General features: G+C 45.9%; 1 protein-coding gene across 1 annotated transcript in view; it reads right to left on the bottom strand.

The window, feature by feature from the left end:
- Window positions 1–23,459, bottom strand: part of adgrv1 (adhesion G protein-coupled receptor V1) — a 196,204-nt gene that overhangs the window by 149,376 nt on the left and 23,369 nt on the right. The window contains exons 4-11 of the mRNA XM_042330702.1: window positions 11,097–11,192; window positions 10,309–10,413; window positions 9,910–10,023; window positions 4,985–5,553; window positions 4,574–4,844; window positions 2,705–3,034; window positions 1,627–1,803; window positions 983–1,206 (exon numbers count right to left, since the gene is read on the bottom strand). Coding sequence (XP_042186636.1) covers window positions 983–1,206; window positions 1,627–1,803; window positions 2,705–3,034; window positions 4,574–4,844; window positions 4,985–5,553; window positions 9,910–10,023; window positions 10,309–10,413; window positions 11,097–11,192 — 1,886 coding nt within the window. The remainder of the gene's footprint in view (window positions 1–982; window positions 1,207–1,626; window positions 1,804–2,704; window positions 3,035–4,573; window positions 4,845–4,984; window positions 5,554–9,909; window positions 10,024–10,308; window positions 10,414–11,096; window positions 11,193–23,459) is intronic.

Genomic DNA, 23,459 nt, shown 5'->3' with positions numbered 1-23,459 from the left:
GTATTGTCTCATGTTCAGTATTGACCAGAGGCCTGTTGTTTGAGCTGCTCTGATTAACCGTGTCACTCAGTGGCCCCCTGAGCCTCTCTCTCTCACAGCAGGGTGGGGGCCTGTGTGTTCTGTCAGCCTGGCCCTTGATGAGCAGGGTGTGTGTGTGTGTGTGTGTGTGTGTGTGTGTGTGTGTGTGTGTGTGTGTGTGTGTGTGTGTGTGTGTGTGTGTGTGTGTGTGTGTGTGTGTGTGTGTGTGTGGCCACATAAAGGGTAAATGAAAAGCAGAGGCTGGACAGAGCAAAGCATACCAAACAAACACTTGAGTCCAACTCGCATCATGCATACAAACACCGATGTCTTTACAGGAGGGCATAAAGAATGGTTCAAATTAGGTGCAACACAAAGAAGATCCCTCCTTACTCCCCACACCCACGCTCCTCTCTTCCCAATGCACACCCCCACAAAACCACCCCAGCAACCCCCCTTTCCCATCAAACCAAAGGCCCAATAAATCCTAAAGTGGTCCCTTTTTCCCTCGACAAAGTCGTGATTTAAAGCACACAAAAAGTCCAGGCTCACTCCACTCGCCACTTACCCGAAGTACACTACAAAGCGCGGAGTCTCCACCCTGCAGGAGAGGGGTGGGAGGGAAGGAGGGAGGGAGAGCCAATGTTCCCGTCACAGGTCATCAGTAACAGATGACAGGCAGGAATTGGAGTAGGGGTAGGAACCGGGGTAAGGGATAGGCTTTCCTTGTGACACCCTAGTCTCACTGCTCATATTAGCAATTCTTAAAAAATAAACTACTTCATTGCTTTAATTATTTGAAGCACAGCCAGGCATTGTTGTTAAGTAAATGAACAAGTGGACTGTACGCTACTGATTCAAATCCCAGGACATATGGCAATGGCGTGTGGTACCTCAACAGAGGATAATCAGACACAGGCACTTATTTACATTGCTACTGATTAACAGAGTTGCTGTCCAGTACCTGTCCAGAGTGAGGAAAAGGGTCTCGTTGACCTCCGGGATATCATCAGCCATGACGGTGACGTTGATGACGGCGTCACTCTGTCCCGTCAAGAACACCACTGAGCCGCTCAGGGTTTCCAGGTCGTCAGGGGTGATGTCAGCCTGGTTATCTCCGATTGGTCGAAGGCTCCAGAACACCACGGCCTTTCCGTCTGTCCCGTCCCGCCGCAGGCTGAGGGTCACCTGTGGGAGGAGGAAGAATATCCTATCCCTCAACCATCTGCAATCACACTAGACATTAGGAACAAACTGACTCGTAGGATTAGAAGCCCATCCATTATAAGCACTGAAGCTACGTTACATGAAACAAGACCTGCAAATTGCTGTTCAAACATAGTGTATTGATCATTCAACTGCAGTAATTACAATTTGAAAAACATTTCATTGCGGTAAAGTCATCATTGTAACATCCAAGTAACATCCCCACACATATAGTATCTCTAGCCAGATCATACGGTAAACTACACAGGTGTGCCATTGAGCATACAGAGGGTTAGCGTACTATGCTAATATGTGTGTCATTGATAAAAAGAGATGGTTAGCGTAATAGCGTGCCATGCTAACATGTGTGCCACAGACGCAGACAGAGGATTAGCGTTGTACCGTGCTAGTGTTGGTGTCCTCTGGCTCATACACCACCACCGTGGTGTTACTGGTGAAGCCGATCTCCCCGTTGGCGATGTCGGGGGTGACTGTGAGGGTGAGGTTGAGCGCCCCTCCGAAGCGAGGACTCACAGACGGGATGGCAGGGCTGATACTGACCAGGGCCACACTATCCAGCTGAAAGAGAGACAGCAGTGATTACTAAGCACAAATCCCCTATAGACATCTTCCAATACATGACTCAACTTTCATACCAGTAGGCCACATTTTTGTTGTGTTAGCCAAATGGAAAAATGTCTTAAAAAAAAGACAAAGTAAATAAATACATGACTCTCACATGGGCAGTATACTGTATAAGTACAGGTGTGGGTTTCATTCAGGTATTGTGGAGAACAGAATGTTAAGCGTTAATGCAATGTTGCAGTTTTCTCTCAGGCATTCGTTTTCTATTGTACAGTACTGTACCTCTTTACCCCTCCATGATTCCAAATAAACCGCTCTCTTAACTTCACACTCTCACTACACTATGAATGACTTTCTCCAAAGACCTCTCAGCACTGTCATTCTGCTTCTTCTTTCGGCTTTGTGTGTGTGTTTTTGCATGTGTACGTGTGCGCGCGTGTGCGGGTGTGTGTGTGTGTGTGTGTGTGTGTGAAGGAGCAGTTTGGGACCCATTGAATGTGAAGGAGGCACTTCCATTTTGTGTTTGTTTTTAAGCGCTGCCTGATGAGGGCTGTTTGTTTGGATGCTTGGACAGATCCCATGGCAACAGGCCAGAGCACAGTTCTCAGGTCCAAGTCACTCACACATGCAAATGAGGGACCATGTATCTGGACAAGCTTGACAAAACTAAGAACCAACCAACATTTTCCAAAGCTGACCACTTTCTAAAAACATTTGCATACAGTAGCACAGGTGAGCTACGTTAAGGTCGTCACACTCATTTAAATAAACGGATCTTCTTATCTACTGCATTTGAAACCTCCCCTGTATGAATTGTGTGTCCCACTCCCAGTGCTTCGATGACTGGGTCAGTATTTGACCCAAAAGTGTTGCCGTCCGAGACCTCTGGCCCCACCTGGATGAGGAAGTGGGCTCCGTTCTGCAGGAAGGCGTCGTTGCGGATGGGCAGGGTGAGTCTGGTCAGATCCTGGCCCTGAGAGAACCGCACGGTAGTAGAGCGGCTGCCGTTCAGCACCCTGTCCCGGGCCAGCCCAGGGTCCACGGGCCCCGCGGGGATGTAGAGGGCAGTGAGGGCTAGGGCTACCTCCCCCAGGGTGCCCCCCTCCCGCAGAAAGCTAAGGGACAGGAAGCGTCCATCGGGCTGACTTTGGATGTTCTGGTTCTCCTCCGGATGGAAGCGGAACAGGCCGTACACGTCATCACTGTCCTGGAGGTAGAACATCATCTGTGGAAGGAAGGCGGGAGAGGAAGGAGAGGGGGGAAAGGAGGAGAAAGCATCAGACTCTGTGTCGTAAAGAAAGAACCCTGGGCTAATTTTAGAGATGCATCCTCTTTAATTAAATGGGCAAGAATAGCTTTCATGAGCTTTTTTTACTAGGGCTTACTGTAGATGTTTGACCAGGAATCACGGCTGTCTGACAGGTTTTAAGTGTTGCAGGCTTTGCAGCATGTGGAGTGTGTGTTAAATCATTTGTATTCTCTTGACATATGCATTGATTAACTCCTTCAGCTATATGAGTTGTCTTCTAATGCTTATAAGCAGTGCTTAGTCAACTGCGTATACACACATGGCAGCAGATACCACACGCTGAGAGTCCAACCACTGTGTGTGTGTGCGTGTGTGTGTGTGTGTTCTAATACATTAAACATAAACAACGGTTGGATCTACCCACTCCTTTCACACATAGCCAAGATGGGAAGCTGTGACAAAGATGGCAATAATAAAGACTTTCCACTGCCACACCCACACACACGTTTGTTTTACTATCATTGTGGGGACCAAATTAAATCCCATTTTCCCTAACCCCTAAACCCTAACCCTAACCGCAAACCCTAATCCTAAACCTGACCCTCAGTCTTAACCCTAACCTTTATAGTAACCCTAACCCTAAACCTAACCCCTAAGCCCAAAATAGCCTTTTTCCTTGTGACAACGGGTGAAAAGTCCCCACTTGTTCAAATTTTCCTTGATTTCCTATCCTTGTGAGGACACAGGCATAACCCCCACAGTTGTCTTTGTTTAGATTCATTCAATCACATTAAGGGAACACCCAGTGTGAAGTGACAGTATTAATAGGGTCTACTGTACAGGACCAGCGTGTATGCCAAGTCTCCAGCCACCCACCTCCACACACACACAGTCTTCCACACCGTCCTCCACACACACGCACACACACACACACACACAGTCCTCCACACCGTCCTCCACACACACACACAGTCCTCCACACAGTCCTCCACACACACACACACACACACACACACACACACACACACACACACACACATACACACACACACGACCACATCCTCTAGAGAGTAGGGGACTGCTCTCCAGATGTGTCTCCCACAAGTGCAGCCCTCCCCCGCAAACTTCCTCAGGAGGGCGTGGGTAGTAGACCTGCTCCCTCCCTCCCTCCCATGTTAGACATGGCACTAAGCTCCCAAGGTTGACAAGCAACTTTCTGACTGTCTGTCCTTCTGTCTTCCTCAGCTTGAATTTGTAATTGCAAATAAACAACAGCCAACACAGAGCTCCTCAAAACCAACAGCATCAACAACATGACAGAACTGAACATAATATCTGGTTTAAATACTAGAAAACCTTATCTCTGTATACAAAACAAATCATCAGCCTCTAGTATTAGAGCTGAAACTTAAAATATAGATGGACCAATCAACCAATCCAATCAATCAATTAACAGCAGTAGAATCCTAACCAATCAAATCCTAGTTAAGGTGTGAGTAGCCAGACCAGACTGACCTCCATAGGCTCATCCACTTCGGCCCCTCCCTGCACAGTGTCCGCCAGCAGTCGGAGGAGAAAGGCCTCTGCTTCCTCTGGAAGCTCATCTGCTGTGATGTTCAAGGGCAAGACCGCGCTCATCTGACCCGCCATCAACCACAGTGTGCCCGCCTCGGGGCTCAGGTCATCTGACACGGGCGAGCGGTCGCTGGAGTTCCGAATGATGGTCCAGTTGACAGAGATGTCACCGTAGTTACCGCCGTTCCTCACGATGGAGATACCTTCAAATCTTTTGGACAAGACGGGGCGGGGTTGTGAGAATAGCAGAGACACAGAAACAGTTGAGGTTCAATGTGTTTGGAAACGATCATGTTATAAGATGACACACTGATCCAATGACATTCTCCTCCTAACTGTAGTTTGACCAACCTGTCAGTCATATCCTCGTTGATACTGATTAGCTGGTTGAGGGGGCTGCCACTGATTGACAGGACCCCGTGGGGTTTATCATTGGGCTCGATGGTGACCAGGACGGCATTGGGCGGGATCAGCACGGCATCTCCTCTCACCGTCTCCTCCAGCAGCACTACGTGGAACGACTCTGCAATCTCCGGAACCTCGTCATCGCTGACATTGAAGAGCAGACGTGCCTCATAGACCCATGGGGGAAATGTCACTGTGCGCACCGCCTGCAGGTCCACGAAATCCACCGCCGGAGTGGCACTGCCAGCCCCGTCGCCGCTGACGACCACGTAGTCCACAGAGACCTCCGTGTCATCTGAGCCTACCAAGCGGCCGTGGTCGGCCAGGTGGCCGCGGGTTATGGTCAGGGAGATGACCCCGGCGGTCTCGGCCACGGCCATCTGGGACTGGGAGAAGCGCAGGGGGCTGTCATTACGGCGGATCTTCAGCTCCACGCTGCTGCCATTGGGGTTGAGGACCGCCCCGCCTGCCACACCTGTCAGCCTGACTGTGAACACCTCGTCATCCTCAGGGATCTGAGGAAAATCACAGTAACAATGGTTAAGTGACGTGTTACCATGGAAATAGTTTCACGTTTTAATGTCACATGCACAAGTACAGTGAATTGCCTTTTTTTGCGAGCTCTAACCTCAACAAACACAAAAAATAAAAATGTAGAAAACCCCCCCACAAATTATAAAGACAATATACAGGGTTCGTTCCAGTACCATATTTACAATGTGCAGTCACAACCTATACCACTATATTATGTTAATTAACCCTTAAATAATTCCTACAAACCTAACAACTCCCATCACCCCCACCCAAAATACCACCCACACCCAATACCCGTCCAACCTCTCTGACCCTGTCAAACAAACTCTCCCTTACTATGTCATACATTTCACAACATAATAGAACATGTTCAACCATTTCCTCTACCAGACAGCCATTGCACATTCCAGTACCATGTTTTCCTTTCAATTTCAAAGGTGAATTCAATCCCACATGCCCTGATCTCCTTCTACGCAACATAGTTTCCCTTGTGTTTTCATTAAATCAAGACAAATTGTATTAGTCACATGCGCCGAATACAACAGGTGCTGTTGTACACCTGTTGTATTTGGCGCATATGACTAATAAAATTTGACTTGATTTAATGGAAACACAAGGGAAGCTATGTTGCGTAGAAGGAGATCAGGTCATGTGGGATTGAATTCACCTTACAGTGAAATGCTTACTTACGAGCCCCTAACCGACAGTGCAGTTTCCAAAAAATATGGGATAAGAATAAGAGATAAAAGGAACAAGTAATTAATGAGGAGCAGTAAAAAAAAAAAATATATATATATATGTATAGGTGGGTACAGTGTCAATGTGCGGGGGCACCGGTTACCTACCATGTAGGTAGAGTTAATTAAAGTGACTATGCATAGATGACAACAGAGAGTGGTAGTGGTGTGGAAAGGGGGGGGCAATGTGAATAGTCTGGTTAGCCATTTGACTAGATGTTCAGGGGTCTTATGGCTTGGGGGTAGAAGCTGTTAAGAAGCCTCTTGGACCTATACTTGGAGCTTCAGTACAGCTTGCCGTGTGGTAGCTGAGAGAACAGTCTATGACTTGGGTGGCTGGAGTCTTTGACAATTTTTAGGGCCTTCCTCTGACACCGCCTGGTATAGAGGTCCTGGATGGAAGCTTGGCTCCAGTGATGTACTGGGCCGTTCGCAATACCCTCTGTAGTGCCTTGCAGTCGGAGGCCGAGCAGTTGCCATACCAGGCAGTGATACAACCAGTCAGGATGCTCTCGATGGTGCAGCTGTACAACCTTTTGAGGATCTGAGGACCCATGCCAAATCGTTTCAGTTTCCTGACCATGTTAGTGTGTTGGTGTTGTGGACACCAAGGAACTTGAAGCTCTCAACCTGCTCCACAGCAGCCCCGTCGACGAGAATGGGGGCGTGCTCTGTCCTCTTTTTCCTGTTGTCAACAATCATCTCCTTTGTCTTGATCACGTTGAGGGATAGGTTGTTGTCCTGGCACCACACGGCCAGGTCTCTGACTTCCTCTCTATAGGCTGTCTCGTTGTTGGTGATCAGGCCTACCACTGTTGTGTCATCGGTAAATTTAATGATGGTGTTGGAGTTGTGCCTAGTTGTGCAGTCACGAGTGAACAGCGAGTACAGGAGGGGGCTGAGCACGCACCCCTGAGAGGCCCGTGTTGAGGATCAGCGTGGTGAATGTGTTGTTACCTACCCTTACCACCTGGGGGCGGCCCGTCAGGAAGTCCAGGATCCAGAGGGAGGTGTAGAGGGAGGTGTTTAGTCCCAGGGTCCTTAGCTTATTGATGAGCTTTGAGGGCACTATGGTGTTGAACGCTGAGCTGTAGTCAATGAATAGCATTCTCACATAGGTGTTCCTTTTGTCCAGGTAGGAAAGGGCAGTGTGGAGTGAAATAGAGACTGCATTATCTGTGGATCTGTTGGGGCGGTATGCAAATTGGACCGGGTCTAGGGTTTCTGGGATGATGGTGTTGATGTGAGCCATGACCAGCCTTTCAAAGCACTTCGTGGCTACAGACGTGAGTGCTACGGGTCGGTAGTCATTTAGGCAGGTTACCACAGTGTGCACAATGGGCATGGGCATGGGCACAAGCACTATGGTGGTCTGCTTAAAACATGTTGGTATTACAGACTCGGACAGGGAGAGGCTGAAAATGTCAGTGAAGACACTTGCTAGTTGGTCAGCGCATGCTCGCAGTACACGTCCTGGTAATTCGTCTGGCCCTGCGACCTTGTGAATGTTGACCTGTCAAAAGGTCTTACTCACATCAGCTGCGGAGAGCGTGAACACACAGTCTTCCAGTACAGCTGGTGCTCTCATGCATGTTTCAGTGTTATTTGCCTCGAAGTGAGCATAGAAGTAGTTTAGCTCGTTCGGTAGGCTCGTGTCACTGGGCAGCTCTCAGCTGTGTTTCCCTTTGTAGTCTGTAATGGTTTGCAAGCCCTGCCACATCCAACGAGCGTCAGAGCCATTGTAATACGATTCGGTCTTAGTCCTGTATTGTCGCCTTGCCTGTTTGATGGTTCGTCGGTGAGCATAGTGGGATTTCTTATAAGCTTCCAGGTTAGAGTCCCGTTCCTTGAAAGCGGCAGCTCTAGCCTAGCTCACTGCGGATGCTGCCTGTAATCTATGGTTTCTGGTTGGGGTATGTACGTACGTACGGTCACTGTGGGGACGATGTCATCAATGCACTTATTGATGAAGCCAATGACTGATGTGGTGTACTCCTCAATGCCATTGGAGGAATCCCAGAGCATATTCCAGTCTGTGCTAGCAAAACAGTCCTGTAGCTTAGCATCTGGTTCATCTGACCACTTTTCTATTGATCTAGTCACTGGTGTTTCCTGCTTTAATTGTTGCTTGTAAGCAGGAATCAGGAGGATAGAATTATGGTCAGGTTTGCCAAATGGAAGGCGAGGTAGAGCTTTGTATGCATCTCTGTGTGTGGAGTAAAGGTGGTACAGAGTTTTTTCCCTCTGGTTGCACGTTTAACATGCTGATAGAAATTTGTTAAAACAGATTCAGTTTCTCTGCATGAAAGCGTTTTCTTTATGGCGGAATACAGCTCCTTCAATGCTGTCTTAGTGCCAGCCTCTGACTGTGGTGGCAGGTAAACAGCTACGAAAAATACAGATGAAAACTAGGTAGATAGTGTGGTCTACAGCTTATCATGAGATACTCTACCTCAGGCGAGCAATAGCTAGAGACTTCCGTAGATGTTGTGCACCAGCTGTTATTTACAAAAATACATAGTCCGCCGCCCTTTGTCTTACCAGACTCTGCTGTTCTATCCTGCCGGTACAGCGTATAACCAGCCAATTGTATGTTGATAGTGTCGTCGTTCAGCCATGACTCCGTGAAGCATAATATATTACAGTTTTGAATGTCCCGTTAGTGGTTTAATCTTCCGCGTAGGTCATCTATTTTATATTCCAAAGATTGCACATTTGCTAGCAGAATGAAAGGAAGTGGGGGTTTATTCGATCCCCTACGAATTCTCAGAAGGCAGCCCGAACTCCGGACCCTCTTTCTCCGCCTCCTCTTCACGCAAATTGTGGGGATTTGGGCCTGTTCCCGAGAAAGTAGTATATCATTCGCATCAGGCTCGTCAGACTCGTTAAATGAAAAAAGGATTCTGCCAGTCCGTGGTGAGTAATCGCAGTCCTGATTACTTACAAAATAAGTTTTAAAAAACAAGTTGCAAATAAACAAACAAAAAACACAATCGGTTGGGGACATGTAAAACGTCTGCCCTTTTCTCTGACGCCATTGCATCTACAAGGTAAAGTAGACACAATACTTTTCCTTGTATACTGTACCTTGCATGCGGTACAAATGCATACCTCCTCTAAGAATATTAATTTAGCTGCTTGAGAAGGTTTGCATCCTAAGCAACCTGCCTACACATAGTTTGAAGTATAATACCAACATAGCTACTGTAGTAGGTCAAAGCTGTGTGCTGGAAAACCTTGGTAGAGTATGGGTGGTATAGGCATTGTGGTGCTCATGTGAATTTCCTTTCTTTTTCGGTTTCAGACCAATGCCTATTCTCTAAAACATTGTTTTGTGATTTGAATATTTATAGGGGTGACTAAGCATCAAGATATATGATAAACAGAGTAGCAGCAGTGCATATGATTATTAGATATACTAGATACATTAGGTACATAATATGGGAATATATAGTGTTGTTTCAATAGTTTACTGATATGTAACCCTGGGTTCTCTTAGCCTGCAAAAGAAAGCTTCAGGTGATCCATGTGTTTGATGTGAAGCTGTCTGGTGAAAGGTGTAAGTGACAGCATACAGATTGGGTGGCGAGGACAGGGTACCTGGTCATCCTGGATGAGGATGCTAAATACCACCAGAGCTCGTCCAGGTGGAATGGTGATGTTCCCCCGGTCTGGACTGAGGTCCTCAAGGGCAGGGTTAGGGCCTTCCGAGATCTGCCCGTGTAGAAACCACAACATATTGCTCACATATTGTCATCAGAATGACAGGAATACGTTTATCTAAAAGTGTGTATCAGCGTGTGTGTGTGTGTGTGTGTGTGTGTGTGTGTGTGTGTGTGTGTGTGTGTGTGTGTGTGTGTGTGTGTGTGTGTGTGTGTGGCATAAGTATACCGGGTGACAGATAGACATCCATACTAAAATGCAACTGGCCTAATGATCTGACATGACCTAACCATAGGGAGGTCAAACAGGGGTCAGTTACTGTTACAGTGACCTCACCTCAAAGTTGACCGTCACTGTCCCATATGTCCCCTTCTCTCTGACCAGGCTGAGAGGCACATACTGGTTCCTCCCTCTAGGCTCATCCACAATGATCTGTTCAGTCTGGAGGAGAGAAAAAAAAAAAAAAGAGAGAGAGAGAGAGAGAGAGAGAGAGAGAGAGAGAGAGAGAGAGAGAGAGAGAGAGAGAGAGAGAGAGAGAGAGAGAGAATTAACATTGTCTTTAGTGATTATGAAATTAATTAGTTCCTCTTCACAAGACTACAACTTTCACAGACGACATGATGAGCATATTGACTCTAAAACTAAACAAAATGAAAACATGTTTCAGAATCGTAATTCCGGAGGCAGAGAGTCCTTCATTGATTTCCAAGAAGCAAAATAATGATCACGAATAAGACCCTAAGGGAGATGCAGGCAGGACCCAATACTATGGTTACCATAGTAACCCTCGAAACTCCCACTGACAAGTTAATCCTAGGAGCAAACTGCAGCCTTTGTGGTTGTGCTGCCCCTGGCAACCCCAGACCCCTCCTGCACAACCATCTGCATGGATACCCTATGTGGCATTTGACCCCCACCCTTGCCCCACCCCTCCCCTATCCAAAGCTTAATTTCCTTATCCTGACTGTGGCTAAAGCCTTCCCTCTCAATGGTACGTACTGTAGTAAGTAGCCGAACCTGGGATTCGCTTTACATTCAATGAAGGTTAAAACGGAACTGGTTGAATGGAATGTAGGCCTATGCAATAAGCAAGAATCAACACTAGACAGATAGATGTTTCTTACAGAGTTGAAGGAGATGATTCCGAAGGCATTGTCATTGGACAGGATGGTGATGGTGGCTCTGTTGGGCGTCCCAAGGCTCACGCCATTGGAGGAGCTCTGAAAGAAGAGAAAGGATGAGAAATCCATAGTATCCCCTTATCAGGCACAAAAAAACAGTATCATATCCCTTTTATACGAAGACAAAAATGTGCCATCTTTACCGTGCCATCTTCTTTATACCACTTTATATCTGAAAGGTGAAGCCAGTAACAAAGCCGGTACATTCACAAGGCCTCACATAAATGCTTTGACTGCATTTATCCTCCCCATGTAAATGTATGTAGTTCTAATGTTGAGCTGTTCTTGTCTATTGTCACAGAAATGCCTTGGCGTTAAGCCTGGGGGAGCACACAAGTGTATATTCCACTTCATCTTTTTTTATTGTACTTTGACAGGTAAATATTTAAATGAGCCTTATAATTAGCTAGTAAATGATGGGTTAATATGTATATGTTTCTAACAAACTTCGACTACAAATCTGTCTTCAGATTAAATAACTGGTGGGGAGTTTGAAAGCAGAGAGAGTGCGCAATGGTGCTATCACATTGGCTGGTGATGATAAATTGGCACACGGAAAACATCCAAACAAACAAACAACAATTGGAAAAATGGAAATCACTTGATGATCAGCCATTGATTCATTTTTTGTGAAGAAGGTGGTTTAATAGTGGCATCACATTCTCAAGTGCGTGCGATGTCTGTACATTGGTCAACTAGGGGATTTCTCTTTGTGTATATTCAAAGTGTTTATTCAAATAGCCCACCCATATCGGCACACCCCTTCTCCCACCCCTCACCGGTGCACACCCCTTCTCCCACCCCTCACCGGTGCACACCCCTTCTCCCACCCCTCACCGGTGCCGGCTGTGCACCGGGAATGTATAAAAGGCATATGCCCACAAGAAAGTGGTAAAAATGGGAGTGTTTCAAAAGAGGTCACATACTATAAACATTGCCAGATTTAGTTACTGGTCACATACCGTAAATTCTGTCTGAAATAGATATCACACAAACACTCTCACTGCATGAAAAGCGGAGTTTCTGGGTGAAATCGGATCAACTATATTCCCGTGAAATTTGAGGTGCACGGTCGTAGGTGGGAAATGTCCCAATCCTTCCTTCACACTCCCGCACATCCCCGAACACTGATACGCATGATACGGGAATGTCTAGGATAGCAAGTTTCTGGAAATGTCCGGACTGTGCACGACGCGTACATTTTTCAACCGCTGCATGCGGGGAGAAGAGAAGCCCAGTGAAAAGAAACCAGCTCTCCGTGTCTTCATATTTATCCTGTTTTCCGGTTTGTAACATTTATAAGAATGGTTTCGTTTTCAAAATTTTGCGAAAACATGTTTATCTAAACTGTTAATAGTTTTCTGGTTATTTTGATGTATCAAGTGTTTTGAATGAGAGAAAAACGAGAGAACAAGAAATTTGTCTCGGATGATTTTTATTTCTGTTATAAATATTTTGGCTGTTTCGTTTTTAATTTTTTTTTTTTTTTTACAAAGGATGACTGTATTTACATGTGTAAATATGAACCATGCAAATTACAGTTGAAGTCGGAAGTTTACATACACCTTAGCCACATTTAAACTCAGTTTTTCACAATTGCTGACCTTTTGTCCTAGTAAAAATTCCCTGTCATAGGTCAGTTAGAATCACCACTTAATTTTAAGAATGTGAAATGTCAGAATAATAGTAGAGAAAATGATTTATTTCAGCTTTTATTTATTTCATCACATTCCCAGTGGGTCAGAAGTGTTCATACACTCAATTAGTATTTGGTAACATTGCCTTTAAATTGTTTAACTTGGGTCAAACGATTCGGGTAGCCTTCCACAAGCTTCCCACAATAAGTTGGGTGAATTTTGTTCTATTCCTCCTGACAGAGCTGGTGTAACTGAGTCAGGTTTGTAGGCCTCCTTGCTCGCACACACTTTTTCAGTTCTGCCCACATATTTTCTATAGGATTGAGGTCTGGGCTTTGTGATGGCCACTCCAATACCTTGACTTTGTTGTCCTTAAGCCATTTTGCCACAACTTTGGAAGTATGCTTGGGGTCATTGTCCATTTGGAAGACCCATTTGCGACCAAGCTTTAACTTCCCAACTGAGGTCTTGAGATGTTGCTTCAATATATCCACACAATTTTCCTTCCTCGTTTATTTTGTGAAGTGCATCAGTCCCTCCTGCAGTAAAGCACCCCCACAACCTGATGCTTCACGGTTGGGAAGGCGTTCTTCGGCTTGCAAGCCTCCCCCTTTTTCCTCCAAACATAATGATGGTCATTATGGCTAAACAGCTCTATTTTTGTTTCATCAGACCAGAGAACATTTCTCCAAAAAGTACGATGTTTGTCCTAATGTGCAGTTGCAAACCGTAGTCTGGCATTTTTATGCCGGTTTTGGCAATGGCTTCTTCCTTGCTGAGCGGCCTTTCAGGTTATGTCGATATAGGACTCGTTTTACTGTGGATATAGATACTTTTGTAACAGGTTTCCTCCATCTTCACAAGGTCCTTTGCTGTTTTTCTGGGATTGATTTGCACTTTTCGCATCAAAGTATGTTCATCTCTAGGAGACAGAACGCGTCTCCTTCCTGAGCGGTATGATGGCTGCGTGGTCCTATGGTGTTTATACTTGTGTACTATTGTTTGTACAGATGAACGTGGTACCTTCAGGTATTTGGAAATTGCTCCCAAGGATGAACCAGACTTGGAGTTTTTTTTCTGAGGTCTTGGCTGATTTATTTTGATTTTCCCATGATGTAAAGCAAAGAGGCACTGAGTTTGAAGGTAAGTCTTGAAATACATCCACAGGTACACCTCCAATTGACTCAAATGATGTCTATTAGCCTATCAGAAGCTTCTAACGCCATGACATTGTTTTCTGGAATTTACCAAGCTGTTTAAAGGCACAGTCAACTTAGTGTATGTAAACTTCTGACCCACTGGAATTGTGATACAGTGAGTTATAAGTGAAATAATCTGTCTCTAAACAATTGTTGGAAACATTACTTGTGTCATGCACAAAGTAGATGTCCTAACCGACTTGCCAAAACTATAGTTTGTTAACAAGAAATTGCAAATTTGTAGAGTGGTTGTAAAACGAGTTTTAATGACTCCAAACTAAGTGTATGTAAACTTCTGACTTCAATTATATATGTATTCTAAAAGTTTCATTTGCATATAAATTGTATCTAACGGTCCCAATGCTAATTGCTAACCACTAGCGTTATCTAGCGCAGTGGTAGGTGATAGCTAGCCTACCATTTCACTCTACTAGCTAGCTTATGTTGTTGTTAGCTAGCTGTTCATGGGGTTTTGCCACATTTAATACACAACGCTCTTCTATTAGTTTATGTGTACAATTAGCACTGTATAAATGTGAGTGAATGAGATGTACTGTTGTTGCCCATACAATGCAGGGTGTCGTTGATATATACATATCTAGTGAGAGAAGGCTGTGTTTACACAGGAGAAAAAGAGTGAAACTGTCAAAGGTATGTGTCACGTCCTGACCTTAGTTCCATTTTTATGTCTCTATTTTAGTTTGGTCAGGGCGTGAGTTGGGGTGGGCATTCTATGTGTGCTATATTTCTAGGTGTTTGGCCTGGTATGGTTCCCAATCAGAGGCAGCTGTCAATCGTTGTCTCTGATTGAGAACCATACTTAGGCAACCTGTTTTCCCACTATGGGTTGTGGGTAGTTGTTTTCCGTTTCAGTGTTTGCACCATACGGGACTGTTACGGTTTTCATTTATTCTCTTGTTCTTTTGTGTTTAGTTTATTAAAGGAAATATGAACATGTACCAGGCTGCACCTTGGTCCTCACCTTCTTCCACCAACGACAATCGTTACAGTAGGTTTAACACCCTTTTTACATACGATAGCGAGGCGCTGCACCGGTGTCCTGGTCACCAAAACAACATAAAATTAACCATGTGCTTATATCCAGTGCGGGTTCTTGCTCCACCTCCTGTATTAAGAGATTGTGAGGTGGGTGTATCTCTCAGGTTTACCTGAGAGCATAGGGGACACAATCTTGGAGAAACATCCAAAGAAGTGTTGCCAAAGGAGAAAGCGGGTAAGCCTTTTGGACATGTAGCTTCTGTGTAACACTAGGGTCGTTACTCCTGTATTACTACTGGTCCTATTACATGTTTCAAGTTCTTTATTTGAGTCTAGAATGAAAACAGATGTCGAATTGCACCCACCTGGTTTAGAGTGTTATGTTTCCTACTCTATTCCAGATATCTCTGGAGCTCTGTGCACTGCCATATGCATAACGTGTTGCATATCTTCTTTGATTATAATGACCTTTGGGTGTTTGTGGGTGATACATCCAGTGCACGGAGCCAAAGGCATGGGGAGACCCTTTGAACCAGGTGGATGGAATTCAACTATTGTTTTCACAATTCTCGAGCAGACACACACAAGCCGAAAACCGGTGTGGCAGTAATAGGTCACCGCAACAGCCCTACTTGAGACTGGCATTTGTTTACTGTGTTCTATTTTCTTCGTTTTTTTGCTTCTAGATGCATGGTCGAGAGGAGTTAATGTTGACCTGATGAGCAATGAGGAGGATGGTCTGCACAACGGCAAACCAGTGTGGTTCATCAAGCCCCCCCCCCCGACTTCCGGGGTGAGATGCTCACTGCCCTTTGTCAAGAACTACAGAGTTGCTTGGAGAGGGACCAGTGCTACTTGGCGAGCCACACTACACGGATCATGTCTGGGGAGTTTTCGTCAAGGCAACCTAGATCCCATGGACCGCTCAACCCTCAACTATTATGCCACAGTAACCCCAATAGATGCAGAGGTCAATGGAACTCAACCAAAACAATGGAAATGCCATGGAAACATGTGGGGGAAAGATGCCGTGGGGGAAAGATCCCGAGTCTCCTCATTGCCCCCCAGCAAAATTTGCCTACATTTAGGCAATTGTTTACATGTGTATTTCACACTCTGCTAAGGTACAAATTGGAGTATAATGCTTGTAAGGATGCCTACCCCAATACATGTTCATGTCATCATCACCAATCAACTACATTATATTTAAAAAGGACTTTGAATACCACTACCGATTTCTCTATGCCAGCTATGCTACCAGCTCATACGAACAGTAGTTAATTTAGCAGTCACTTCTTATAAACCTGAAAAGGAACTTCTTCTAAATGTTATGAAGTGAAAACAGACAAAAAATATCTAAATCTGACTTTAGTAACCATATTGTAGGTCTGTTACAAAATATCAATCATGACGGATTTGACAAATATCCCATTTGTTACATCAGATTCGTTGAATGGGCGCCAATCCAGCGTCCTTCTTATATCCCCCACGGTCTGCTTTCCATTGACCTCTTTACCGCATCGATGTAGGCCAATGGCGGTCAGTGCCATTTAAGATGAGGGAGGGCGATTTTCATATTTCATTCACCCAGTTTAATGTAACAGCGATAGGTTTAGGCTACTACATGACATTCACATTTTCCCTATATCCATCATGAGGTTGCTACAACCTAGCCTATGAATGACAGTTTACAACGTAGGTAAACACAGGTTGAGAGATACATTTGAGCTGACCGACAGTGACACATGGACAGACGGTGCCGCCTTGCACACTCTTGCCTCCATCTAGCTGATATAGGGTGTAATCATTAGTTCAACAGTTGCAAACAAAAGTTTCTATTGGACAAATTCAGGTATGTTTACTGTTTTGTTCCGTTTGTTTCCATTTAAGAAACGTTTTTCAACAGAATTGGCAGAATGAATACACCCCTGATCACACGTAAACACAGTTCACTTTCATAAAAAACACGTTGTATTCATTCTCGCATCTACAGTATCTCTCTCTATTTCTCTATTGCTTCTCCTTCATTTTGGAATAAATTAATTTGTTCAAAACTGTTCAACTACTATCTTTCTCTCTCTTTGAGTCAACTACTCACCACATGTTATGCACTGCAGTGCTAGCTAGCTGTTGCTTATGCTTTTAGTACTATTGTTACGTCCGTGGTTAGAAGGAGACAAGGTGCAGCGTGGTAGGTGTACATTATACTTTTATTTTAAATGACACCAAAAAACAACAAAATGCAAAACGAACGTAAAGCTATATGCAGTGCAGAAAGCAACTACACACAAACAAGATCCCACAACTGAAGGTGGGAAAAAGGGTTGCCTAAGTATGATCCCCAATCAGAGACAACGATAGACAGCTGCCTCTGATTGGGAACCATACCCGGCCAACAAAGAAATAGACAAACTAGAATGCCCACACAAATCACACCCTGACCTAACCAATTAGAGACATAAAAAGGCTCGCTAAGGTCAGGGCGTGACAACTAAATTCATTCTCTCATCCTTTGATTGGGTGGACAACATGTCAGTTAATATTGCAGGAGTTCTGATAGGTTGGAGGACGTCCTCCGGAAGTTGTCATGAGTATTGTGTAAGTCTATGGAAGGGGGTGAGAACAGTGAGCCTCCTAGATTTTGTATTGAAGTCAATGTACCCAGAGGAGGACAGAAGCTAGCTGTCCTCCGGCTATACCATGGTGCTACCCTACAGAGCGCTGTTGAGACTAAAAGCATGCATTTGGTTTTACTAGCGTTTAAGAGCAGTTGGAGGCCACGGAAGGAGTGTTGTATGGCATTGAAGCTCGTTTGGAGGTTAGATAGCACAGTGTCCAAGGAAGGGCCAGAAGTATACAGAATGGTGTCGTCTGTGTAGAGGCGGATCAGGGAATCACCCACAGCAAGAGCAACATCATTGATATATATAGAGAGAAAAGAGTCTGCCCGAGAATTGAACCCTGTGGCACCCCCAAAGAGACTGCCAGAGGACCGGACAACATGCCCTCCGATTTGACACACTAAACTCTGTCTGCAAAGTAGTTGGAGAACCAGGCAAGGCAGTCATTAGAAAAACCAAGGGTACTGAGTCTGCCGATAAGAATATGGTGATTGACGGAGTCGAAAGCCTTGGCCAGGTCGATGAAGACGGCTGCACAGTCTTTTATTGATGGCGGCTATGATATCGTTTAGTACCTTGAGCGTGGCTGAGGTGCACCCGTGACCGGCTTGGAAACCAGATTGCACAGTGGAGAAGGTACGGTGGGATTCGAGATGGTCAGTGATCTGTGTGTTGACTTGGCTTTCGAAGACCTTAGATAGACCTATATCCATCCTGCCCTGCCTGTAACAGTTTGGGTCCAGGGGGTCTCCCCCTTTGAAGAGGGGGATGACTGCGGCAGCTTTCCAATCCTTGGGGATCTCAGACGATATGAAAGAGAGGTTGAACAGGCTGGTAATAGGGGTTGCGACAATGGCAGCGGATAGTTTCAGAAATAGAGGGTCCAGATTGTCAAGCCCAGCTGATTTGTACGGGTCCAGGTTTTGCAGCTCTTTCAGAACATCTCCTATCTGGATTTGGATAAAGGAGAAGCTGGGGAGGCTTGGGTGAGTAGCTGGGGGGGGGCGGAGCTGTTGGCCGAGGTTGGAGTAGCCAGGAGGAAGGCATGGCCAGCCGTTGAGAAATGCTTGTTGAAGTATTTGATTATCATGGATTTATCGGTGGTGACCGTGTTACCTAGCCTCAGTGCAGTGGGCAGCTGGGAGGAGGTGCTCTTGTTCTCCATGGACTTCACAGTGTCCCAGAACTTTTTGGAGTTAGAGCTACAGGATGCAAATTTCTGCTTGAAAAAGCTGGCCTTTGCTTTCCTGACTGACTGTATTGGTTCCTGACTTCCCTGAACAGTTTGCATATTGCGGGGACCATTCGATGCTATTGAAGTCCGCCACAGGATGTTTTTGTGCTGGTCGAGGGCAGTCAGGTCTGGAGTGAACCAAGGGCTATATCTGTTCTTAGTTCTGCATTTTTTGAACCGAGCATGCTTATCTAAGATGGTGAGGAAGTTACTTTTAAAGATTGACCAGGCATCCTCAACTGACGGGATGAGGTCAATATCCTTCCAGGATACCCGGGCCAGGTTGATTAGAAAGGCCTGCTTGCAGAAGTGTTTTAGGGAGCATTTGACAGTGATGAGGGGTGGTCGTTTGACTACGGACCCGTAGCGGATACAGGCATTGAGGCAGTGATCGCTGAGATCCTGATTGAAGACAGCGGAGGTGTATTTGGAGGGCCAGTTGGTCAGGATAACATCTATGAGGGTGCCCTTATTTAGGGTTGTAGCTGGTGGGTTCCTTGATGATTTGTGTGAGATTGAGGGCATCTAGCTTAGATTGTAGGACTGCCGGGGTGTTAAGCATATCCCAGTTTAGGTCTCCTAACAGAACAAACTCTGAAGCTAGATGGGGGGGCGATCAATTCACAAATGGTGTCCAGGGCACAGCTGGGAGCTGAGGGGGGTCGGTAGCAGGCGGCAACAGTGAGAGACTTATTTCTGGAGAGAGTAATTTAAAAAATCAGTAGTTCAAACTGTTTGGGTATGGACCTGGAAAGTATGACATTACTTTGCAGGCTATCTCTACAGTAGACTGCAACTCCTCCCCCTTTGGCAGTTCTATCTTGACAGAAAATGTTATAGTTGGGTTTGGATATCTCAGAATTTTTGGTGGCTTTCCTAAGCCAGGATTCAGACACGGCAAGGACATCAGGGTTGGCAGAGTGTGCTAAAGCAGTGAGTAAAACAAACTTAGGGAGGAGGCTTTGATGTTGACATGCATGAAACCAAGGCTTTATCGATCACAGAAGTCAACAAATGAGGGTGCCTGGGGACATGCAGGGCCTGGGTTTACCTCCACATCACCCGCGGAAACAAAGAAGGAGTAGTATGAGGGTGCGGCTAAAAGCTATCAAAACTGGTCGCGTATAGTGTTGGGGACAAAGAATAAAAGGAGCAGATTTCTGGGCATGGTAGAATATATTCAGGGCATAATGCGCAGACAGGGGTATGGTGAGGTGGGGGTACAGCGGAGGTAAGCCCAGGCACTGGGTGATGATAAGAGATGTATCTCTGGACATGCTGGTTGTAATGGGTGAGGTCACCGCATGTGTGGGAGGTGGGACAAAGGAGGTATCAGAGGTATGAAGAGTGGAACTAGGGGCTCCATTGTAAACTAAAACAATGATAACTAACCTGAACAACAGTATACAAGGCATATTGACATTTGAGAGAGACATACAGCGAGGCATAAAGTAATCGCAGGTGTTGATTGGGAGAGCTAGCTAAAACAACAGGTGAGACAACAACAGCTAATCAGCTAACACAACAACAGCAGGTAAAATGGCGATGACTAGGCACAGAGCCTGAGTTCGCGGAGTTTGCGGCTGGGGCCGACAGATAAACAAATAAATAAACAGAATGGAGTACCATGATTAATGGACAGTCCAGCAGGCATCGGCTATGTAGCCAAGTGATCATAGTGTCCAGGGGACAGCAGTAGATGGAACAGGGAAGCCGCCACTAAGCTAGCACGCGGGCGACACAGTGTTTAAAATTAGTAGCTCTCCGACGGAGGCCGGTTGAAGGCACAGCGGATGGAGTATTTGTTGGCAGATCAGTCGTGGTGGTGCGGCGGGGCGCCGTGTCGACAGAGAATCCAAGCCAGATGGCGAAAGAGGTATTGTAGAATTTAGTTTGCTATCCGGGAGATGCTCACGGCTAACTCTGGTGCTAGCTTCGTGGCAGTGGCATTCGCCACTATAGCGAATCGGGAGCAGCGGTGATCCGATGCCAAGGTCCAGAGTTTACAGCAAGGATCCGGTGGAGTATTGGGCTCTAGCCGTGTATGAGTGGGGTTTGGGTGAACAGCTGTGTAGGCCGGGAGGTGGGCCTCAGGGATAGCTTCGGTACTGGGTGCCACGGTGAGTGCAAGCTGTGAGCTAGCTAGCTGCAAGCTAGCTGTGAAGATCAGAAGTAGTGGTCCAGGGATTACGGCAGGAATCCGGCATTGTTGTGGAGCGACAGTCCGATACTGGCAGACTGGCGAATATTATCCAGGCTAAGAACAGGGCTGGTATCTGTGCAGAAGGTTAAAGCCGCTAGCAGTGGCTAACAATGACTAAATTGCTTGTAGCTAATTAGCTGGTTAGCTTCTGGAGGTTCCTGAGTGTGTTCTAAAATAAAAATAATAATAGCGATACCGTATCACATTGGGTGAGGCAGGTTACCGGAAGGTAAAATAAAATTGAAATATATATACGAAAAATACAAAAAATACAAAAGTAAACGAGACACGAACAAAACACGTCTTCACTTCTACGCATGTGCAGTCTTGAGCAAGTGCAAGATCATATAACTGACATTTATAGGAGTGACGTGGGCGGATGTAGATGGAGATGTAATGCAATTGACGTCAAACGTGCACCAGAATTTCAAGATATGTCCTGGTTATGTGGGTAGAACTATGTGGTCATTCCAGGGGTGTTACTGAACCGTTTCCGGACATATACAAGTCCCTGCATGTTCGTGGACTAAAGTGATCCATTTTCGGAGATACAGTATACAGGATGTATGCAGGGCAATACACTGCTCGACACTTGCACATTTCCAGAAACTGTTCTATAGTTGAAAGTCAGATGAATAAAATAGCTCATTTAAAACGTTCACATGCACATTGCAAGGAGAACAATTTACCTAAAAATGCTGTTTACATGGACACATCTGAAATCAGATTACCTGACAGTGTGCCCAATGCAGAACCATTGTGTGTGGGTACGTGTGCGTGTGTGTGTGTGAGACTGAGTGAGAAAAAGAGCTTAGCCCCTCTGCTTTCACCTCTCTATTCAGACATGGCTTTTCCCAGCTGTAACAGAGCTTTCTTTCAGGGGCTGAGCTCTTGTTGTGACCGACACATAGACACAGAATCCACACGCTCTCACAATCCAGCCTGCAGGCCCTGCCAGGGGCCCGTTCCCTCTGGGACACAAACACAGCCCACCAACAACCAACCCTCCACAGGAATCCCAGCCCCCCAGCCCAGCCCAGCCATGCCCTGCACCCCAAGCCCAGACCCTAGCAGTATACGGGATAAGTGGACAGAACCTGTCATGGTCTTGCCAAGCAGGGTGGTGGCATTTCAGTATGAGGGACCGTTCCTGGACTTTTTGCTGAGCTCATTGGGATTTTGTGCTAAACTCAATTCCAGCTCTCCCTGTGTTTTGGATTAACTTAATTCTACATTTCCTCTATTATAAAAAGAAAAGCTTTATCCAGCATTATAGGAAGTGTAGCCCAGCCGGTGATTACAAAATTACTCAAAAGAAGAAAGGGAACACCAAACACTCATCTCCAACCAATCGTATCCTGTCCAAAACAACTGTCCTTCCATCATTTTGGAAATTATTGAGCCTAACAGCTTTCTGCTTGTCAGAAATGACTGATTCACCAAGCCATCATCCTCTCGTACCCTGTGCTTGATATGTGAGGGCCCAAGGCACATAGCTCATCATCCAGCCAGACCTTCGCTTGCCCTGCCTCTCTTTCACAGAGCCATTAGTCAGAGTGTGTGGACAGGCATACAGTGGGAGCCAGGCCCTTCATCATCCATCACATGACGGCAGCCCGCTAATGACACCATGGCAATCGGACTCTTTGGTGCAAGGCATCCTGCACAGCCGCCGTCAACACAGAAAAAATGTAACATTACTCTCTATGCATCGTGGGAAGGGTTTCTTTCTGCAGAGCTGTTTGCCTGTGACATGGACGCCTAAACTCATGTCAGGCTCTAGATTATACCCTTCTACTGTGAGGGAATACTCAGATCTGTTCTCTAGCATTTTCCCTCCCTACCACGTCTCACCAGCTACAGGAAACACATTGGTTTCTCTGGTCTGTTTGATGGTGTGAAACGGCTGTCTTGCTGTGACTTCACACAGCCCCTGACTGGGCTTTAATCTACTGTGTGGTGAAGCCTTGGCTGTCAAAATGGCTGTCTGCTCACAAAGGTGTCTTTAAGTGGGGCTCTCTTCAGCGGCCTAGCCCTGGAGAAGCCATATAGGAACACATCAAAGGGCATCCAGGGCCTCTCAAGTCTTTCTGCTGGGGTTGTAAAGGCAGGGCTCCGGGGCCCCCACTCGGCAGTGGTTGGACCAGGATGAGGGTTTAAGGTACTCAGGGGCAGGATGGGAACACTAGAGATCTTTGTGGGATAACTGACTAAGGTTCTACATCGGAGGACAAAAGAAGGAGGCCTCATTTTTCACTCACAGACACACTCATGAGCATTACAACGCATACACAAACGCGCACACACACACACATATTAACACATGAGCGTAGTAAAAGGGCAACCATAACAACCACTGACATTGAATGACCGCTGACACACACACATGTACACACAGACCTCCCAACCCAAC

This window comes from Oncorhynchus tshawytscha, linkage group LG12, assembly GCF_018296145.1.
Source record: "Oncorhynchus tshawytscha isolate Ot180627B linkage group LG12, Otsh_v2.0, whole genome shotgun sequence".
Lineage (NCBI taxonomy): Eukaryota > Metazoa > Chordata > Actinopteri > Salmoniformes > Salmonidae > Oncorhynchus > Oncorhynchus tshawytscha.
This window is presented reverse-complemented; position numbering and strand designations above follow the sequence as displayed.